The 23,599-nt window shown below is 34.5% G+C and overlaps 1 protein-coding gene across 1 annotated transcript in view; it reads left to right on the plus strand.

The window, feature by feature from the left end:
- Positions 1 to 1,138: 1,138 nt before the first annotated feature.
- SEMA3E (semaphorin 3E) overlaps positions 1,139 to 23,599 on the plus strand; it is a 250,627-nt gene continuing 228,166 nt past the window's right edge. The window contains exon 1 of the mRNA XM_019746903.3: positions 1,139 to 1,906. Coding sequence (XP_019602462.1) covers positions 1,792 to 1,906 — 115 coding nt within the window. The 5' untranslated portion in view covers positions 1,139 to 1,791. The remainder of the gene's footprint in view (positions 1,907 to 23,599) is intronic.

A 23,599-nucleotide genomic window follows, 5' to 3' on the forward strand; every position in this document is an offset into this window, starting at 1 on the left:
AGAGTCTGTTATCCTTTTAGAGCTTGGAAATCTAATTATTTATAATATCCAGTGACATTTACATTTTGCTAAATATGTTCTGCTCGTAATAGAACATACCATGTCTATGAAAATGGGTAGAGAATGCCTACCTCTACATTTGCTTATATATAATATGTGATATTAGGGTAGCTCATGTTATCTTTTTGTTATAATAACCTGATTATAAAACATAATTCTCAAAAAGTGTCCTGAATTATTATCATTTAAAATACAGAATAAGAAAAGTTTACCATAGTTGAAATTATGTGTTTACCATTTAAGTCTCAGCTATCAAATCAAATATCTATTCAAGTTTATTGGTATCTTAAAACAATACATTTCATTCCCATGCCAACAGCTACAGAGTGTTTGGTTTATTTTATGAGATTGATTGAAAGTAGATTGTAAAGTTGACCTATTGTGTTAAGCTTATTTACACAAACGTAGTGTCTAGGAAAATAAACTCTGAAAGTGCATAGCAGTTGAATCCTAAGGTATTTCACATCTTTAGTTTCCTGATACCTGCTTTACTGGGGTCTGTTGGGTAGAGAATCTGAACTTTATCGTAGTTACTTTATCCTTATGTGGAAGGAAATCACTTGAAAAATTAATTGTTCTTAAATTTGAGGTGAAATTTATAACTTGCTTTTCTTTTCTTTTTCTTTTTTTTAAAGGACTTGTTTTTAATTGATTTGAAGAATTCGCCTAAGCAAAATAATCTTGTTCCAACACATCTATGAAACAATCACAGATGACATTTTTTTTGAGGCTCTTTAAACACATTTCCCTCACAAGAGTTGAAAATAACATTTGTAAAATGTAATCAATATAAAAAGCCATAAATGAGTGTGTGTGTGTGTGGGGGGGGGAATCAGTGGAAACTCCTTTTAAAAATCAATGTGTGTACTAGATGGTGACAAATTGATCATTTAAAATGAATTTGTATTTATTTAAGAATTTATCTTGGTGACTGAGCATTTAAAAGCCCTTCCTGACACACACCCTCTTCTGTTATATAGTCTTAAATAATCAGCCTATTATATACCATTCTCCGTCCTGATTCCCCCTTTCCCATCAAATCGCGGACTTTCCTCCTGCTGCTGAGTGACGCGGGGCCAGTCCTACTGGGAGGGCGGGTGGGAGCCGGCACGTGCACCAGAAACACTTCCTAGAAACAGCAAGTAAGCAGCTCAACCCTGCCTGAACTTTCCCTGTAAACACAGACCGCTGACAGAACGGCATCCCTGCTGGGTGGATCCTGCAACTCCTAGAGGGAATGACACTTCTTTTTAATTAGCAAGGTGAAAGGTGAATTAAAACTAGCTGTTTGGCAAGTCGGTGCAAGAGGCTGACTCCTGAGAGGCTTTAAGGAGCCAGAAAAGAAGGGCTTCATTGGAGGAAGGCACCTCCTGTGCTTGGGGCTTTTTTTCCTCAATGAACCGCTCGCAGAAGTGACTAAAAAATACAGTTTCTTCGTGAATCTACCCGCGTAGTTACTGGAGACAGCGCTAGACAGGACATGACTCTGAAGACTCATTCCTTGGAATGTCCTCTTGCTCCAGGCTTATAAACAACTGTCCTGTGGAAAGCAAGGTTTTGCATATCTAAATACCGCCTGACAAATGGCACTTTGGAACTGTGCTTTCTGATGACAACGCGTTCAATTTCTGACAAAGCCTCTCCCACGCTGCCCCTGGAGGGGAGTCCTAAGTAAAACTCAAACCCGCCTTAAATTGAGGATCCGAGGGCTTGCGCCGCGAGCACGGCAGCATGGCATCTGCTGGGTGCCTTCTCACCTGGCTCCTGTGGGGCTACTTACTGGAGCTCAGAGCAGGAGGTCACACAGCTGATACCACTCACCCCCGGTTACGCCTGACACATAAAGGTAGGTCACCTTTTCAGATCCTTTTGTTTAAAAAATAAAAATAAATAAAGTCATTTAAGATAGATCTTTGGTCTTCACGGGCCCTTAAAATGCAACTGAAAAATATTATTGCAAAACTGACTTAAGATTCTAAGTACCTCTAATTAATATGTCATACTTACCACAGCTGAAGGTGATGCAAAATCACGTGCCAACTTAGAGATGTTATTTTTGTCTTGTAAATATTAGGTTTTATTCATGAGAAGTTCACTCACTAGCAGACAAAACAGAAGCAGGTTGTAAATAGCCTGAGGGGTTGAATCCACCAAGTTATCAGTTGGTATTTAAAGACCAGTTTATGCATTATGGGAAGCGAGGATGTTGGGAAGAGCTTTAGGTAAATAGAGGTGCAATTGGTTTTTTGTTTTGTGTTGTCCATAATGGGAATGAGACAAGGAGAAAAGAAAATACCCAAGAAGCAAAATGATTCCTTACCATGATAACAAAGTGATCATCATGTAATTAAAATGATTAACAACATATAAATTAGTTTTCTTCTTGAATTGATTATTAGATTTTTTTATGTGTGGAAAAAAAATATTCGGTTTATTTCAAATCCTTGTAAACTGATATATACTGATTAAAATATTAGATACTATTCTCTAGCATCTATTCTTTTAAATGTAAGTGCATATTGTTTAATTGCTGATCTGTCAGAGTGCTTAAATATTTTATTCTGCAACTATGTCTTTTAAAGCAGCATTTAGTCATAAATAAATCATCAAAAGATAGCTTTTGCATCAGGACTAGTAAAAGCCAGTCATGAATAGGTCTGGTGATTCTTCCTGTAAACAAACAAACAAGCAACAAACAAAACCACGTTCTGAGAAAGTGACTTTACTAACCTAAAAGAAATTTGGAATGAATCTTCAGGAAAGAAGTATTTGTTATTACTAACTATTGAGACAGATAACAGATGCAACAATAAGAATTACATAAGAACCATCTTTCAATTGTGTAAGCTTTTAAATTGTCCCCCACTGTAGAAAGAACAGAAGCCTGTATCTTTAAAATATAGGTGTAATGTTTACCAAAGGAGAAACAAAAAGGAAGGCCTGCCTCAGTTTTATATGACATAATTGATCTTTTTGTCATTTTATTGGACGACTTACAGTTGACTTTGACTATAGAGATTTCTCATTTTTAGAATAGCTGAAATCTGTGGATATTTTCTTAGTTTAAATAGATTACCTATAACACTCTCCAGTAGGTAACATGAACTTAAGAGACACATTGACACTAAATTTCTAAAATATTTAACATATAGTACCTAGCATTAGCACACGTCATTTGGTTTGAGAAGATATGTCATAATATGTATCAAAATGCATGTTTCTAAGAAGTTATGATCAAATATCTCAAAATGTAAAAATTTGATATGATGGAATATGAAAAATTAAGGGTGTGATAAAAAGGTAGTACATGGATTGTTTTTCTTATGCAGACAAGTGGATAGCTGTCAGCTTGGGAAGTTACCATTCTGCGAGGCCTGTTATTCATCTTTTTGTAACTCATTATTATGGTACTTGTTTTTTGATAGCTCAATATCGATATGTTTGCAAAGATATCTCATTTCAGTATTTTATTAGAGGGCTTATAATTTGGTCAGAACATACCAGCACTATCTAATAAAACTAAATGCTATGCATAATATCATGCTATGCATAATATTGTTATCAGGCTCATCTTCACTATATCTCTCTTAATCAAAGGAATAACAATAACTGATGTTATGAGTTGTGTTAAATTGGTGTGGGAGTAGAACTGCTAGTATCTATGTGTACACTAGAATGAAAACTCCTACAGATTTCCTTTTGGTTTTACTGTCACTAGCTGAAAATGGGCAAAACTGTGCTTTTACACAAAGACAGCATAGAGTTACCTGAAAATAGAATATTCTCACTTGTGCAGTGTAGTTAGCAAAGTCAGCGAAGAGATCACACTGTAGATGCAGCCTGAAGCAGCAAACGCCTGCTGCACCACCAGTGGGTACCTCAGTAACAGGGAAAGCACTGGACTGCCAGAGCAGGGATATTCAGTCCTATCAATATGCTGTGAAGATCCCATTTATCTCCATATACTCTGGAATTCAGTGGACATGTAGAGATGTCCAAAAACTAAGGGGAGACTATTTCAGAGAATAATCTTTTGCTATCCTAAATGATACCAGAAATGGTAAAATTTCAGTAGTGGTGAATCAGATGGTTAATATTATAAACAGGTGCATGGTCCTTCAAAATAAGAGGCACTAGACATAAGCAATGTATTGCCTCTTCACTGTTGCCTGACCCCACCAGAGAAATCCTGAAGGCTCCCTAGAGGTGGCCTACGGAATTAATCCAGGGATTCATTTCATAGCAGGGGTCTATACCACATGGGAGAAAAACAGCATTTTGTGTGTGTGTGTGTCGTCCATTATCAAGATGACTCTTGATACTACAAGCCTGAGAAGGAGAAAGTTGCACTGTCATATACAAAGCTTGTGTTAAATTATGTAAAAATATGCCTGCCCCCCCCCCCAACAAAAAAAGGCCCAAGAATTTCTCTTTTCCTCTCTCTTCCATCCTTGTCTATCTCTGGAAGCAGCATGTACTTAAACAGAGCTTGAGAGGAAGAGACCATTAGGACTAAAAGGAGAATTGGCAGAGAAGGAGGGAGACAAGGTACAAAGTTGATGTGAGATGTGGAGCATCTTCTACCATCCTTCCCACCGCTCTCCAGCCACAGTGAGATGATAGTGAACTCCTCCCTCTTCTTACTGAATACTCACTCCACTTCAATATTAAGGAAATATGCTAACATAGGGCAAGTTTAGTGGATAAAAAGATGAGGTGCTTACTCTTGTTGGGGCAATGTATATATCTTTCAATATATTTTACAGGTACAAGATAAAATCGGTTTACAAATAAAGAGATGGCAAAGATTAAAATGGCAATATTTTTGTCCTGCTCTGTAAGAATTTTAAATAATGATTTGAGTTGAGATTAGCTATATCAGGCAAGTATTTAAAAGTTTATGAAAATTTAAGAATTATAGCCAATACCCTAAAGAGAGTAATATTGGTATGATTAATACAAATGTGTAATATTCTACCCCAAGAATTTCCTTGAAAAATAACTATGATGCTCATGACAGAAATGAAGGAAAGAGAGAATAAAGGGAGAGGAATCTGGTGGATTCAGCCACTTCTCTCTGTTGGTGTCTGTTCTCTCCTGATCTTTCACCATTCTGCATTAATGAGGTTACAGGGAAGTCAAAAATAACCATGTTGATGATGGCGCTCAAAGAAGAAAACAAATGAGCAAAGCCTCAAGTCAAAGAAGAAATCGTCGTGCGTGTGGAAAGCCCCAGAAATTCAATCCAGGGAGCTTGGCATTTGGGATAGGTTATCAAAGTCCCAATAAAGAACGACATAGTCACAGAAGCCAAGGGAGAATGGCTGCTTAAGCAGAAGATGTTCTCCCAGGATGTTCGGTGAAAAGATAGCTAAATAAAGGCATGGATATGGCAGAAGATCATTTCTAAAATAAGTTGACATTATAAATGTAGATTTGAGCGTTGAATATATATCCATACATACAGAAAGTGGGAAAGAGAGTGTTAATTAGTCTATCTGTTATTTGGACGTTATAACCAATTAATACAGATTTGTCACAGTTCAGAGAGCTCAGAATTTGAAGCCACAGGTCTCTACTCCAGCTCTAGTCCTCCCACTTGTACTAATGGTAATTGCCTGTGCCCCAGATGCCTTGATTTGAAAATAGGGATAGTAATGGAGCTTTCCCTGTGTATCTTACTGGGTTTTTGAGAGGATCAAATGGAACAACAATATCTGTGAAAGCACTTTATACCTAAAAATTACATTATTAATATTTCCTGTAGACTGCTATAAACTGAGAAGGTTGGAAAGAAATGTGTCCTAAAGAGAAAAAACCCTTGGGAATGGCATGGGTTTGAATATCAATAAGTGCTAGGATAATGCTAATATAGAATACAGAAGTTGGTCTTAACTAGCCTAAAATGTATGGTTTATCCTGATACATTAAATTCACTCCAAATCCCACTTTCCCTACCTTTGACCTCTAGTTATAATAATTTAGAAGATGATTACAGCATCTGTGCGTTTTCCAAGATTCATGGCCAGAATTTATTTATTTTTTTATTATAAAACTGTGCATATATCCATTTATTACACATATTTACTTTACACCACACGTTTTAGAATGTTTTCCCTTTTATATGGAAAAAAATGAGAAGGAATTCTAGAAGATCACAATTATATATAAAAGTTTTGAATGATCATCCTGGAGGCTATGGTATTTATTTTACATCCAGAGCAAATAAAAAAGAGTTAAGTGACTGAGCCAGTTTTTCCTGACCCAGCTCATAGCTTTTGTTCCTGAGCCAGTAACTAGGTATTATCAATAGTAACATTCGTCACACATCCCTGCGTGGTTAACAAATAAAAACTGGTCATAAAGCATGATTCATAAAGAAAGTAGTTAAATAGGACCTGAGAGCAAACACAAACCTTCAATGCCCAGATCTCCATGGGGGAGAATCAGTGAGAATTAAGTGGTGGATTTCTTACAAAACATTTACATTAAAACAAATAATAATAAATAAATAACCCATTGGATAAGATGAAAGAAATTACTTTTGTTTTTTCAGTTTGGTTTACACAGAATATACTTTCTGTAAAGGGAATCTATGCAAGGATTTTAGACTACTCTTTGTATTTTTATTATGTTGTTAAAAGCAAATATTGCCCGTACTTCACAGAAGTGTATTGGACATACAAATGACCCTGAATAACTCTATGAGGTACTCAGTTCTTATCTGGATGTTGGGTTTTACAGTGGACAAATGAGTTATGCTTTAGCATAGAAACAGGATCAGAGAAGTCAGCATTAGAAAAAGCAGTAAATGGAATTTATAAATGAGCTGGGCCGATTTGGGACTGCAAAATAGTTTAGTTGCATAAAACCATTTCTTAAAAGTTTTGTGAGGGCAGTGTTCTATACATAATAAAGAACCAATACTTTTCTTGACTAGTAAATGTAAGCAATAGTCATATTGTCACAATTGAATATTCTTTCAAAAATTTGCATTGCCATATTATTATTTTATTGTCCATGTCAGATTTGTTATTTAGCCTGAGAGCATGTTATAGAGAGCGCCTCTGTTTCTGTCTGGGATGAGATCACTTGGTGGCCTCGGTTCTATGACCACATAATAAAGCACCAAACATCAATGACGGCCATTGCTGGTGAAAATTGTTAACAATCTGCTGAGCCAGTTTTATTTCATCAAAGATATCTACTGGAATCATCATTGAAGTCGTTAGTGGGAGAGCATGCAAAAAGACTTACTCCTTTATCTTTGTGTGTAAAATCTTATGTGGTTTAGTAGAGGAATTTAGTCTGCAGGAATCCAGAAATAGCACTTTGCATGCATGCATGCCCCTTCATCCATAGCCACGGCCGTGTTCAAGTGGTCTTGGAAGTTCATTTTCAAAGAATTTAAAACAAAACATAACTGAAATTATACCGCTTAAAACATTTTCCAAAAGCTGCAGAGTGAAGATTTAGATTATTTTCTTGGTTTCAATAGACAGGGCTAAATGTTGTTAGTAGTCTTTAGCACATCTGACACTTTGGAATATTATATAAATTATACAAAGGATGATTATTTTAATAATGAATTATTTCGCAGTGTGGTTTTAAATAACATTTGAACCATAAGAGAAACTGTTAATGTCATTAGTTATTTCTTTCACTTAAACAAGCATTATTCTTTGTACTCATGCTAAGGATGATAATGACAAGACTGGATATTTTATAGGCTGGATTTCCTGGACTATGAATGAAAAGGATATGTTAACACCACCTTTAAAACAAGTGTTACAGTATCAGATATTGAGAACATTTCCTGTCAAAGAATGTGGGGATTTCAAGAACAGAAATGTCTGTAGAATTGATAACTTGACTTCGTCGGGCTCTTATAGTGGCCATAGCAACTGACCCACGAAGTTTTCAGCCTGCCTTAGTTCTAGTAATGACTGGTGCAGGGTATTCCCACCATATGGCCCCATTCTCCAGGAAATCTTGCTTTTGCAACTAGCATGGAAATGGAAAATAAATCCATAATTTCTGAGGTTTAAAGAGGTATTTCCATTTCTATCCCTGGTAAATAAACTCCACTATCCCATCTCTCTGCTCAGGGATTTAGCTCATAGTCTTAGCACAGTACACATGAAAAGTAGTTTAGGTCCAGGTATTACAAAACAGTCTCACATTCTAATTTCAGTGACCTAAATACTCTAGATTTCAGATGAGGCATACCTAATGTGAATCTTGTTTCTGGCTGTATGACCTGAGGAAGGGATTGATCTTTTCTGAGTATATGAGTAGTTTTCTCACCTTTAAAATGGGATGATACGGGGTGGCCGGTTGGCTCAGCGGGTTAGAGTGCAGTGTTCATAATACCAAGGTCTCTGGTTCGATTCCCACATGGCCAATGAGCTGCACCCTCCACAACTAGATTGAAAAGAATGACTTGACTTGGAGCTGATGGGTTCTGGGAAACCATATTGTTCCCCAATATTCCCCAATGAAAATTAAAAGAAAAAGGGAGCAATACATAACTTTTAGCACTCTGACAGGATTACACGAGATAATGCAAATTCATGTGGCAAATATTTTATCCTTAAGAAGCTTAAGAAGAAGTTCAGAGAGAATTAGCCTGCTTGGGATCCACTTTTTATTCGAAAAGCAATCGTGAGTTAATTTGTGACTTAAAATAAGGGAAGGTTTTTAATCATCAGTTTTTTGTTTGTTTTTACTTGAAAGCAAAGATTTTTCTTTTATGAAATCCGGCTCTTCATGGACTGGATGAGTAGGAAGAACAAGGGGTATTGGTGTCTCTCATGTTTGTCAGTTACTGTAGAATTTCTTTATTAATAATTTAAGGAAGCTTGGAACTTTATCTGATGGTGACAGCAGACCTAAGTCACAAACTAAACAAAAGTTACTGACAAAGGTAGTTGTAGACCCAGCTTTGTGAAGCATGAAAGAACCAATATCACTAAGGGCAGACGACTAAGGGCAGACAATATCACTGTCAAAAGTTAAACTAAGCAGTGTCCTCTAGGCAGCTACCAGCCCAGGATGTCATTTGCATTGAAAGTGAAAGAACACTTTCTACTCTACATTCCCCTAGAGAAACAGGTAAGATGTCTGGTGTGGGGCACCATTCCTGACACTTAGTAGGTGTTCAATAAATGTTGTAACATGGGTATATGAATCCAACAAAATGATGGAAAGCAGTGTTTTTAAAGGGAAGTCTGATGGGGCCTGCGGTGAGGAGTACCAGGGAAACTAAGGAATCCTGAACAACTATTTATGGCTCCTTTGGTAAAACATGTTAGGAGAAAGGCTCTGGCTTTCTCTGCCAATTCGCCTTCATGCCCCTCAGTGCTCCATTGTAGTGAAGCAGCTGGGGCTCCAGACATGCTCCCAACACATCAACCATATTCTCTCCTCTATAATCAGTGTCCTTTCTTGTGGTGGTGGTGTTGCTCTTAAATCTACCTTTATATGTACTTGTCATTGCTGAATGACTACCACCACCCCTTCCTTATTTTCTTGTCACTTCATTCTTAGATGACCCATTTGTGTTGTTGTCACCACCCCCTTCCTCTCTTTTTCGTCTCCCCTCTGTCTTTCCCAGATAGATATTTTTATTTCTTCCCCATCTTAAGCCCAAAGTGGAAAGAACACACTTTTAGTGAATGATTTATATGTATTGGTCCTCAGTTTACCTTTGATATTTACTTCATTTTTGTTGTCTAATTAAATGGATAAAAACATGACATTTAATTTTTAAAGAGAAAAAGTTTAATTATACTCATTAGGCGTTCAAAATGTGTTGAAATGTATGACACAGGAAATGAAGTATTAAAATAAATCGCTTCCTAGTTACCTGGACAACTTGTCCTCTTTGTCTCTCCTATTTTTCCGGTGGGAAGCCGAGGCTCCCAGCACCATGGGGCTATGGAGACTGGGAGACGGAAGGAATTAGGGAACTAAGTAGGAGAGACTAGCACCTGCCATCCACTCTGTGGCTAAACTTGAGTTAAGTGCATGTTAGAATAGTATTTATGCAAACCTGTCTATGTACTTTCGGCTTGTTTTATCTGAGTTCTTTGAGTTTTAATTCATTGAAACCAGAATAAAGAGGGTTTTTCTTCACCGGCTAGAGCAGAGGATGCAGCATCCCTAAGGATAAGTCACAGTGGCGATTTTAGGTGTTTGGGCTAACTCCAGAACCAGAAAAGAACGGCAGCAAAGAAAATGGGAATAAAAAAGGGAGAATATAGAGGTCAGTTGGGGATACTGACTCTTTTCTTCCTGACCAGTTCTCTCCCAGCAAAGGATAGGAACGGAGGGGGGCTTTAAATTCAAAGCTCAAGATACACTGTGGAGCTAAAAAGACAAAGAGGCTGACAGCATTGCTTATAGCTCTTTATGTGTCCTGATTGCTTTTTACCTAACCCTGAGTCAAAAAGTTTATTATGGACTATGTGATTTCTGAGCTCCTTTTCAATTCCAGAAAAGTAGGACTCTTTTCTTTTCCTTCCCAGACCTCCCAGTGTGTCTAATTTCTCCAAAACACTTTTGGAAATTTTATTAGCATGTCCTAGTGGAAAGAGTATGGACAGGCAATTTTAAAATTCTGGGTTTGAATCCAGTGTGCCCTATTTGATGCTGTATTAGTCTTGGAAATCATTGAACTTTGGAGGCTTACTTCCCTCATAGATATAAAAGGGCTAATGAACACTGTCTTTCTAGCTCATGTGACTAGTGTAGAAAATGTAACTGTACCATTGGAGATGTATGATACCGTGTTGAGATGGCTTATACAATTATTTCATGTTATTGTCTTTAAATGTATTTTAAGATCCTTGAAGGCAGGAAGTATTTTTCGGGTAAGACCTCCGGACAGAATAAAATGACTAAAGCCTGTAACTAAAGGCCGGGTGTTTCGTATCTACCGAATAAAAATAAAACTTTTTGTTGTTGCCTTCGATCTTATAGTCAAAATGGCAAAGTTATAAAGGCTTATTTTATTTTTTTAGAGGTAGAACTACTGCTAAATAATTCACCTGAGGAAAGGCTTAGTTAGATTTCATTGCCGAGGAGACGATGTTTAGGATTTTCTTCTGTTCCTCTTCCAAACTGGGATCAGAGAGGAGACAGAAGCTGGGGTTAACCATTGTTGTACAAAGTGTACGGGACTGGCCATCAGCCTCCCCTGGGAACTGCCAAATCAGGCCTACCGAATCAACAATTCTGGGGCTCGGGAATCTGTGTTTTCACAAACCCTGCAGGTAATTCTTAATGCGCACTTGAGCATGAGAAACACTGGGGGCTAAGTGCTTGGGATGATGCTACAAAGGAGCCTCACTTTCATATTACCCTTTTCAGTTTTTCCCCTTCCATTCTGTCACCTTGGTTAAGACTGTCATTTATTCAAATTTCCAAATGACAGCCTTGGTCTTAATAAACATACTTAAATTCATAAGTAACTATTATATCATTCTCTACCTATTAGTTTTTAATTCTATATTTATATACAGTTATTGATAATTTAACATACAAATTAATTATTTTTAAAGCTTACTATTTCCATATTTATTTCATATTGTTTTGATGTTTGTATAGCATTTTCTTTTTTTATTATTCTTATCGGGGTGACATTGGTAGTAAAATTATATATTTTTAAAGTGTGCAATTCTATATATTGCATTGTGTGTTCACCACCAAGAATCAGTCCTCCTATCACATATATTTGATCCATTTTACCCTCTTTTACTACCTCCCCCTGCTTACGCTCTGGTAACCACTAAAGTGTTATCTGTGTCTTTGAGTTTTTGTTTGTTTGTTTGTCCTGTCCGTTCGTGTTTTTTCTTCAGTTTTATATCCCACATATGAGTAAAATCATATGATTCTCAGCTTTTTCTGACTTATTTTACTTAGCGTGATAATCTCAAGATCCATCCATGTTGTTGCAATGACAGTATTTCATCTTTTCTTATTGTTGAGTAATATTCCATTGTGTATATATGCTACATCTTCTTTATTCAATCATCTATTGAAGGACACTTTAGTTGTTTCCATGTCTTGGCTACTGTGAATGATGCTGCAGTGAACATATTGGTATATACTGTATATCTTTATGAATAAATATTTTCAGATTTTTTTTGTAGGTAACCAGATTGCTAGGTTATATGGTAATTCTATTCTTAATTTACTGAGGAACTTTCATGTTGTTTTCCATAGTGGCTGTACCAATTTACATTCTCACCAGCAGTGTGTGAGTGTTCCTTTTTCTCCACAGCCTCTCCAATACTTGTTATTACTTATCGTGTTGATAACAGCCATTCTAATAGTTGGGAGATGATATCTCATTGTAGTTTTGATTTGCATTTCTCTAATGACTAGTGAAGTTGACAGTTTTTTCATATATCTGTTGGCCATTTGTATGTCTCCTTGGGAGAAGTTTTGGATGAGGTTGTCTGCCCATTTTTAAGTAGAATGGGTTTTGGTTGTTGAGTTGTATGAGTTCTTTACATATTTTAGATATAATTAGATCCTTATCATAGGTGTTGTTTACACATATTTTCTCCCATTTTGTTGGTTGCCTCTTTTTTTTTTTTTTGATGGTTTCTAATGTTGTGCAGATGCTTTTTAGTTTGATCTAGTCCCATTCATTTATTTTTGCTTTTACTTAACTTGCTTTTGAGTTCAAATTCATAAAATGCTCTTTGAATCCCAAAATCCATAAGTTTAGTACCTGTGCTTTCTTCTATGAAATTTGTATTTTCGGTCTTCTATTTAGGTATTTGGTCCATTTTGAGTTAATTTTGCTAGTATATGGTGACAGATAGCAGTCTAGTTTCATTCTTTTGCACATAGATTTCTAATTTTCCCAGCACCATTTATTAAAAAGACTTTCTTTTCTCCATTGTATGTTTTTGGCTCCTTTATCAAAAATTATCTGCCCATATACCTACGGGTTTATTTCTGAGTTTTTAGTTCTATTCCATTGGTCTGCGTGTCTGCCTTTTTGCCAATATCATGCTGTTTTCGTTATTGTCACTTAGTAGTATATAATGATATCAGGGAGTTGAAACCTCCAGCCTTGTTCTTTTTTCTCCAGATTGTTTTGGCTATTAGGGGTCTTTTGTGATTCCATGCAAATCTGATTTTTTTTGTTCTATTTCGTAAAAAATGCCATTGGGATTTTGATGGAGATTGCATTCAATATTTATATTGCTTTGGGTAATATGGCCATTTTAACTATGTTGATTCTTCCAATCCATGAACACAGAATATCTTTGTATTTCTTTGTATCTTCCTCAATTTCTTTTAATAATGTTTTTTAGTTTTAGTTTTCAGTGTATACATTCTTCATATCCTTTGTTAAATTTATTTTTAGGTATTTTATTATTTTTGTTGCAATTGCAAAAGGAATTATTATTTACCTTTCTTTTTCTGAATTTGTATTGGTAGTATATAGGAACACAATGGATTCTTGTACCTTGATTTTGTATCCTGCCATTTTACTATATTTGTTTATTGTTTCTAATAGATTGTTTTTGGTGGAATGTTTAGGGTTTTCTATATATAGAATCATGTCATGTACAAAAAGTGACAATTTGACCTCTTCATTCTCAATTAGGATGACTTCTATTTCTTTCTTTGCCTGATTGCTCTGGCGAGGACTTCCATCCAATACTATATTGAATAACGGTGGCGATAGGCAGCATCCTTGTTTTCTTCCTGAGCTTAGAGGAAAAGATTTCAGTTTTTCACCGTTAAGTGGGAAATTAGCTAAGGGTTTTTTCATATATGGCATTTATTAAGTTGAGGTACTTTCCTTCTATACCCATTTTATTAAGGATTTTAATTATAAATGGATTCTAAAATACTTTTTCTGCATCTCTTCATATAATACGATTTTTATCCTTTCATTTTAGGGGTTATGGTTATACAGCATTGTGAAGTTACTTAATATCATTGAATTGTACGTTTAAAATGGTTAAAATGCTAAATTTTATGTTGTCATATATGTTGTACCGTAATAATTTTTTTTTACCACAAACAAATAAAATAAGAAATTTGTTAACAAACACACACACAACCTTACCTATACTCAAACCCTTTTTCCAAAAAGCTTACTATCTAGTTGTAAACAGTGGTAAGCCATGATGAAGCAAGATTTTTATTCTATAGTAAAAGTTAACACAAAGTGCTATGAAAGCGTTGTTGGGAATTAAAGGAGGACCAGAGCTGAGTCTTGGAAATGAATAGGAGTAACCTGGGCAAGAAGCAATGAACAAATTGTTTATGTGTCTTATCCCATCTTGCCAAAATTTCTGCCATTCTCCAACTTCTATTCCACTATATCTTCCTTGAAACACAATTACCCTTGGATATTTAATTAACCAAGTTCCACTGTATTCTTTGTTCTATACACAATAGTATCACAAATGCATTTTATTCATGCTAAATTAAATTGCCCCATTTACATAGAACTTTAAGGAATTCTCATTTTATTTGTGTAATATATAATTAATGCAAATTCACAAGTGGAATTTGAAATTTTGAAAGCAAGTATATTGCTTTTTATTATTTGAATCCTTAGAATGTAACAAACTTTAGGTACTTAATAAATATGTTTTATCTATTGTATTTAATGTATAGAATTTAATTGTTTTCTCTGTTCACACTAGTATACTAATCTTAATTCTTTTGTTGAGTGCCACATATAAAAATTTCCTAATGAAGATATCAAAAAATTAGATGATGGGACTTGAGGAACATTCAGAAGTGAGGAAAAAGGCTGAGAATACTTTTCTTCTGCCACTGCTCCAAAATGTTAGGCTCTAATTTGACTTTAAGTCTTCTATTACAGAAGCTATGAAGAAAAATCCAGAACTGCTTTACAATTATTCAGAAAAAATATCCATATTTTATGGAAAGATAGTTTGAGCTTTTGGCAGAGGGTAAGTTGAATTCATCTGGGCCATTACATGGTCAGTGTCACATTTCAATCACCTTGTCTTCCAGTTTGCTCCAATCGTGATTTCCCAATGTCCAACGTAGCATCTCATTGATTTCTAGAGTGATGTACTATGAAGAAAGACAAAGAATTAATTCACAAAATTAGTGACAAATCAGAAAAAAAAAAGTCAGGACTATGAAAGTGTAATAACTTACCCAACTCTTTCGTTTTTGAGGAATGCCTTCAGTGACCAAAAGCAAGAATGTCTTTTTGTTTTTGTCAGTTTATCCTTGTGTGAAGGTTGTTTTATTAATAATTTGACTATGTTGCCTTTGTTTTTGGATTTATTATTTTAAAAGCATAGGTAACAATATAGTGAGGAGGATAGACAATGGTTATAAGTTTTATGATTATAGTTAGTTTATGTAAGATATTTTCAATTTATTTCCTAACCCAGATTAGTTGAGGAACAACCAATGAACATTTATCTTAAGATTTTATTATCTACAAGCCTTACAGAAATTGACAATATATTTTGCAATGTTGTATGTCTGAGTTTTTTTTTTTCTTTTTAGCGCCATGCTAATTAATCAAATATAATACATCTAACGTGAAAGAGAAAATTAAGGGACATTAACAGAAATGTCAAAAGTAAAGTTAATTCAGGAGAACGCACACATTTGTCACTCTTCCTTACTACTATAAGGAGTAAATAAATATGGAAATGGGAAACACTTGATTAATTTAGTTTTAGAAACTAAAGTCAGGTTGTCAAACTAAATATGTAGAAAATAGGATCATTTTGATAATTGTGACTGAGCAAGTCACAAATAATACATTTTTTTTTAATGGGAAAAGTGTTGGAAAATCAAAATGATTCCTTTGGAAATAACTATTATTATTGATGACACAGAGATAGCTTATATTTCCTTATCAAAGCCAAAAATAAAAAAGATTAAAAAATTTTTCAAGTTTGGCATACCACAATGCATAAATGTTACACATATTTCTGCTTAGATGAATGATATCTGACAGATACTTTGTAATTGCTTAGAATGGGTACTAGAATATTGAGCTTGCTAACAGCTTAAGGGTCTGTATAAACTTGAGCTAAGCATATGTTGTATTCTTAGAATAGCCATACTACCCATGTTTAAAATTTAAATCAAAAAGAAAAAAATAGTTTTTTCAATGTTAGATGATAAAATTTTAGTTTATGATGTACTCAATTGTCCAGAAAATTTCCCCTTTTCACTAATAAGGGAACACAAAATATTTCCTTTGCATTTGTTCAGAATGAAGAAAGAGAAAAGAGAAGATAGGACTATAAAATACTGGAATGGATAGTAGGAGCCACCAAAAATATCAATTTTCTTACTATATATCACAGTTATGAGAAGTTAATATGTTTAAATTTTAACACATTAATGTGATTTGATTTCCTAGTAATTCCCCAAAGCAAAATTCCCTGTAATAATATACAGACATATATGAGAAGAAAAATATTATAGTTAAGTCAATTATGCTTACAATTAAAAGAATGTAATGATATCTTTGTCATTATATTTCTCAGAAATAAGATAAAAGTTATGTACTGGGCACTGCTTTTGACAGATTTTTTTGCCAAATGTTTTTTACTTGCTCCAAAATATGTATGCGCAAACTGAAGTCTGATTTATTTTAGGATTGTAGAAGAATTTTTCGTATCTGGAGAATCAAAAAAGAAGTCCTTAAGACTTAAAATCAATAAAATTGGAAAGGAATAAATATAAAAAATAAAATTATGAAGCTGATATCAATGAGAAAATCTACATGCACATAAAGCAGTAATCACTCAGGAAACACATCCAATGCCTTTTATAATATCGGTCTCAGGGGATGTAAAATAAATAGAATACTAGGATTTTATTATATGCAGTTATCTTTTAGAATATATAATTGTGCTTTAGGCATTTACATTTCTATATTAGTGAACATATTATAACAGCAATCTATATATATATATATATATATATATATATATATATATATATTAGACTAAATATGCCACTTGTCCTTTTAGTCTGCTAATTTACACCCACTTTATAGTTAGAACAGACCTTGATATTGCTTTATTTTTGAATGCCCAGAATACTGGTAAATGAGAACATTTATACACAATTTGTCATTGGAAAGAATGAAACTCTTGCCAGCAAAGGCATTTCTGTAGGGCACAGAGGCTCTTGCCTGTGAATGGTTTCTGGAATACTATAAATTCACTGCTGACAGCACTGCTGCATTTCACTTCGGAGGCTCCCCCAGCCAGGCTCCAGGTTTCCATTCACACTGCTCTCCCCTGAAATTTCCCTTTGTTTCCACTGACTATTTTTTTCTCTTAACAAATAGGCCCAGCTGCTCCTGCAGCCTGTTGCCCACACTCCCCCATACTGCTCTTGCAGGATGGCAGCGAGAGCAAAGAATAACAGCTGGGATTGGCTTCCTTTGGCATCTAAATAATTTGGGGTGGGTCCATTCCTAACTTTATTATTTTATTTAATTTTATAATCTTTCCTTCTGCTGAGCTTTTAAAAAAACAGGTACTACATGATGGTTTTTCCAACTTGGCATCCTCATCTGTCTATGACTCTCTTATACCTGGCTGCTCAAGGCAAACAAGCTGGTTCATTTTGTGCATTATTTTTTCCACTTTTGAGCACCTTTTGGAAAGCAAAGTAGCAGAAACAAATTTATTAGTGTGTTCTTGGACACATTATTTAACCTTTCTCTGACTCAAAGAGGTGGATAATAAATAGCACTGATGTCAGTGATTGTGATAGGATTAAATGGAAGAACATTTGTATGCATTTAGAATAGTGCCTGGGATATAGTAAATGCTAAGAAATTGTCTGATGGAAAGAACGTCAAAGAGAGAAAGGAAGAGGGACAGGGAAAGAGTACAGAAGAGAGCATGCCAAAGCAAGAGTGGAGAAGGGGGGTGGGGGAGGAGAGGAGAGAAAGAAGAGGGAGGGAAGGAGGGAACAAGGGAGAGAAAACAGGAGAGTGGGAGAGAGGAGTAACTCCTGGAATGTGGAAAAAAACATTAACTACACTTATGCAATTAAGACCAACGTTACACACTTAGCATTTTATAGATCCTATTCCGAGCAAATAATCAAACCAAATCACTAATTAGTAAAAGACTGGAGTTTAGGAAACCTTGTAGAATTTTACCGAAATCAGATAATTTTATTGATGGTAAGAATTTTAGTGATTTAAATCATGCCCATGGCATCCAGGCACGTTTATCGTTTTTAACGTGTACATTCTCATAGAAAGGGATATCACTATTTGATAAGGAAGTCCATTACTGTTTGTATGTTCTTATGAGGAGAAAAGCATTTATCTACCTAATCTCACGTCTGATTTAACGTGTACCTTCCACTTTTTAGTCTTAGTTATTTCTTCTAATGCCAGCGGGGTATAAGTCTTGACAGACCTCCAAACGTGTACATATAGTAATCGTGACGTTTTGGGGGATGAATATTCTTCGTGCCATGATTATCCCTAGTCAGCTGTCAGGGTGCTGATCACGCTGCTCTTGACAGTGTCCCCCTTAGGAGGGATCGCCACAGTCAGTGCTCACGAGATTCCTGCCTCGTTCACAGAATAGTGACTTTTATTTATTAAAGCCACTTGAATTGACAGCAGCTTATTTGGCAAATATGCCAACCTATTGCTTTATGTTGAGATTGCTGTCAGGCCTTCTGAGGGTTTTCACACAGACTCTAAGCCAGCTCTTGACTTCACATGTGGGGTTTATTTGTTGAAGTTAAGGAAAACCCCCTCCTACTCTCTCCAGTCTAGAATGTGGATCATAAGCATAGTAACAGCATGGGGTGCCCTGAAAAAGGACAAGAGCTCAGGAGTGAAACAGCCTTATATTCAAAGACTATTTCTGCTGTTGTGTGTTCTTACTTCATTTTCTTAACATCAGTTCCCACATTTATTGTCTTAAGGGAACTCGTTCATTAGAAATGATAAAACTTGCATTTGTTGTAGACATTATTTTAAAGTATTTTTAAATTTAAAATATACATTTTGGGGACTGTTTCTAAAGTGTCGGTATTTGGGAGAATTGAAACACACTTTTAAGACAAACTTAAAATTAGAATATATAAAATATATGCTTTTGGCTTTCAGGGAAGATGGTGCCCAATAAATGTCATTGCTGATTTTCTTCCTAAATATTGTAAGATACTTTATATAATTCTAGTAAATGAAAGGTTAATTTGAAATTCTTTAATATGAAGAAGTAAAACACAATCTTTCTTCACAGTTAAACAGAAGATTCTAAATGTCTTAACAATTTTTATTTTAAAAGAATTTGGAATGGTCACCACAACAGAATGGCAGAATTAAAATACCATCATAGCTGTGATTGCTTAATTTTGTAACTTTAATTTGCTGTCATTTTGCAGATTTGCCAGTCTCTCTGGGTATTTGTAGGAAGTCCTGTGCTTTAAAAAAAGAATCACATAATTTTTTTTTGAATATTTCTTTCATTAACTCCTTGTAAATCAAATAGTAAGCTCTAGAAAAATATTTCTGCAGAAGACTTTATATCTTAAAAATATGCATCATTAAAATTACATTTAAAAAAAGAAACTTATATTTTTTACCAAGCTTATTTGTAGCCGCTGTCTGTTTTTGTTATAGGATTACCTTCAGCCAGGCTCTTTTCCTATCTTACTAGTTTATGAGCTGTTTACACTCTTTAGGCATTTTGAATGTAGAGGAGGAATGGCTCTAAGGGTAGTAGCAAGATTGTCATTGTTATAAGGTGTATCACTATCATACTATATCTCAGCATACAACAGTGTTTATAGCACTAATTGACAACGTTACAGAATTCTATGCTGTAATAACAGGATGCCTGTATTATCTCAGAAAATAACACATGACAAACACTCTCACTGCTCTGCCATAAATCAAATTTGCTTTGTATGGTATGTTTGAAGTGTTTTGCAGTTGTTATCAGTAAATTATCTTCAAGTACTTTCAAGCATATTTGAATATAATATTTTTCCTCTAAGTTATATGCATTGATTAAAGAGATAGGATCAACCTTTTGCTATCTTATTTTATTTACTATGACAATTTCATCAATAAGAGGAAATGGAGAAATAAAAACCACTTTCCTTTATATTATTATAGAGACTGTCAAACTTTCTTTTCCTTTAAGTTAAAAAAGTGAAACAATCTTTTTAAATCAATTAATCTATCTCAAGTAAATAAAAAATATTCTATAATATTATAGAATGTTCTATATTCTAAAAAATATGACATCAAATATAACTTCTAAACCTAAATTCATGTTATATAAGAAGTACCATTTTTTTCAACTAGAGGGTTTATAAAGTAAAATTATTTTATTGCTTTTCTTGATAGTAAAGAAAAGTGTAAGTTAGGAGAAAGTACAAAAACTACCTAAAATCACAATGAATACTTATGAATCCCACTAAAAGTTGTTAATATTTTGGTAAATAAGCATCCTTCCAGATATATAGTTATATATTTGAACACATAAATGATTTTTATGAACATGAGTTCATATTGTGTATGCTTATTAATCTGCTGTTATCTATGCCATGAGGTGTTCCCATGCTAAGGATGAGTATAGAGTTATACTGCGTCCTTTTTGATTATCCTATAGTATCACCTTGTTTGAATGTAACATAATTCATGTACTCAGTTGTAGATTACAGGATGTTTAAGTTGTTTCTAGTTTTATTTTCTTATTATAAGTGATATTGTTGTGATCATTAGTATACATATCCTTACTCTGATTATCTCAGAGGTATCGATTTCTAAAAATATAGTTGGTTAGCCAGATGAGAAGGTATTTTGGGAACCTAGGAGTATAAATTTAGAATAATATTTTTTCCATTTTAACCACCATATTCTTATCCAAGAATCACATTGACATCAGGACACTTTAAAATGCCTACTTTTTAAAAGCAAGATTCATTCACATTATTATTGTGAACTCTAGGTGTACTATCCATTCTGATGTGTCTGTGGTTAGTAGACATAATCCGTAAATACCATCAAAGTCAGGAAGAAAATTATCTCACAAAATATTTTGTATTCAAAAATCATTTGGATTTTTTTTGGTATGCAAATCTACAGGTAATCTTATAGAATATAGGATAAATCCCTCATTTTTATTACTTCATTCTGTCCATTCTGAGCGATATAGGACATATATGATGAGAACCTTCTTCTTCTCTCCTAGGACTTATTAAATAAAGCGTAAAACATTTGTTTAATTATTTATGGAGTACCTACCTATGTATTGAGTACCTACTGAATGCCAGGGTACTATTTCTAGGGGTTTGGATGAAACGACAAACACAATTTCTGCTCTATTTATCTATGTATCTATTTATAATTATATTATCCACAATTGATAATAATTTGCCCTCTTTTCTAACAGCAGTACTTTTTTTCTATTTCATATACTTTTCCTTTGTTTCCTTTTTCAAAATAATGTTCAAAGAGGGAAGGAAATAGTATTTTCTCACATGTGACAAATTCAAGGCAAATGTGATTACTTCCTCTTAATATATCCATAACAGACAAGGAATATGGCATTCTGTACTTCCGAGACCAGGCATAGCTTCAGAATCCTTTTCACTACAGTGCTTCAAGTAAACTATTGTTTTCTTTATTTCTCATTTTATACTAAAAACAAATACATGTTGGACTATTTGAAATGACAGAAATGAGTTAATAATGGGTCTTAGTAAGCAGAGGGCTCAAATTGATGATTAACAGATAAAATTCAGAACACTCGGTTAAGCAAATTCCAAGAAAGCAACAAATAATTTCTCATTCAAGTATGTTCCAGCTATTGCAAGGAGATGTACGTATACTAAATATTATTCATGTTTATATGAAATTTTAATTTTTTTGCTAACTTTAATTTTTTGCTAAATCCAAGTATGATTCATCTATATTTTATGAAAATGACCACAATAATATGAAATTAAGTGACCAACTGAGGTTTACACCATGAATTTAACACATAATGGATCAGAACAAAAATACGCAAAAACATTCAAAAGTAACTTTAAATGACTCCAAGACCTCCAAGCCTTGTTATATAAGGTATTACTATATAAATAGAAAAGAAGGAGTCCAACAGAGGGAGTCATGGTTTTCTAAAAAACACTTTTATAACATTTATTAAAATGTTTAATTTTGAACCATTTGATAAGAATGTAAATATATGTAGATATATATATATGTGTATACATATATGTGCACATGTGCACATGTGTCTACTACATAATTTATAGTAAAAATAAGATTTTTGAGAAAACATTATGAATAACATAATCTCATATTTGCAAACTATATGTATGTATGAGTATGAAAAAATTCTGAAAAATTGTATATCCCATTGTATTTATCTCTGAGTAGCAGCATGTGGATTATGTTCACTTTCCTCCTAATACCCAGTTGAACTGTCATGTTAACATTTATAATTAGATTTCCCATATACTATTTTATTTTAACACAAAAATGTGCTAGCCATCCATCAAAAAATAGAGCAAAGAAGGTCACAGAGGCAAATTTTACCAATACTTAATCAAGCACTGTCCAGATGAGAATAAATTTGAGCCAACTGATTTTGTATAGTAAGGCCATGTTGGTTATAATATGGATAGCTGAGGACACAGTGGCTGATGATATTAAGTAGGCATTTCTACAAACTTATTGCCAAAATGAAGTAGTATCTGTAGAATGAAGAACTAGAATCAGCCAACAAACTTGTCACGAAGGTTAAGCTGTCGTAATGAGGCCAAAGAGAAGATAAAGATTATATGATGTCTAACCTCAACTCTTCATTTCTGACTGTGAATTTGGGTAAATTACTTAACCTCCATCAACCTCAGTTTTCTCAACGTCAGTTAAAATGGATAGTACCTACTTTATAGTGAAAATTGTGATTCGTAGTAGATACTCACAAATGTTTATCCCACCAGTTCCCCATTACCTTTCTTACTCGGACTTTTTACCACTTCCTTACTCGCAGCATCTCTTCTGTCATCTCTCACTCCACTCCTGACTACATAGAATAAATGATGAGTAACACAAAATGCAGGAGGATGGTAGAAAGCTATGACTCCTTCCCCACCCCCAACTCTAGACATCAGTTAGAGAAGGGAGGAAGGGAAAAGACCTGTAAATGACACAGTCTGGAAAACAGGTCTCTCATGAATTTCAGACTTGTGTATACATTTATTTGCTAAGAGTCTCTACCAATGGTCCTTCCCAAACTCAGCATATCCAAAATGCGATTCATTATCTTCCTTCTGTGTTTCTCATCACAGTGACTTGTGTATGCATTAACCCCAGTGGCCAAGTCACAAATAGGTAAGTGGCCCTTGATCTTGTTTCTCTCTAACCAGACACTTTCACCACCAACCCAACTACCTGCGTTGAGTCAGGTGGTCATCAAGTCCATGAACACTACATATTTATTGTTTCTTAAATTCATTTCTCTTTGGTCCCACCCTCTTTGGTGTTTTTGTGGTC

This window comes from Rhinolophus sinicus, chromosome 4 (assembly GCF_057876585.1).
Source record: "Rhinolophus sinicus isolate RSI-liver-muscle chromosome 4, RSI-T2T, whole genome shotgun sequence".
NCBI classification, from domain to species: domain Eukaryota; kingdom Metazoa; phylum Chordata; class Mammalia; order Chiroptera; family Rhinolophidae; genus Rhinolophus; species Rhinolophus sinicus.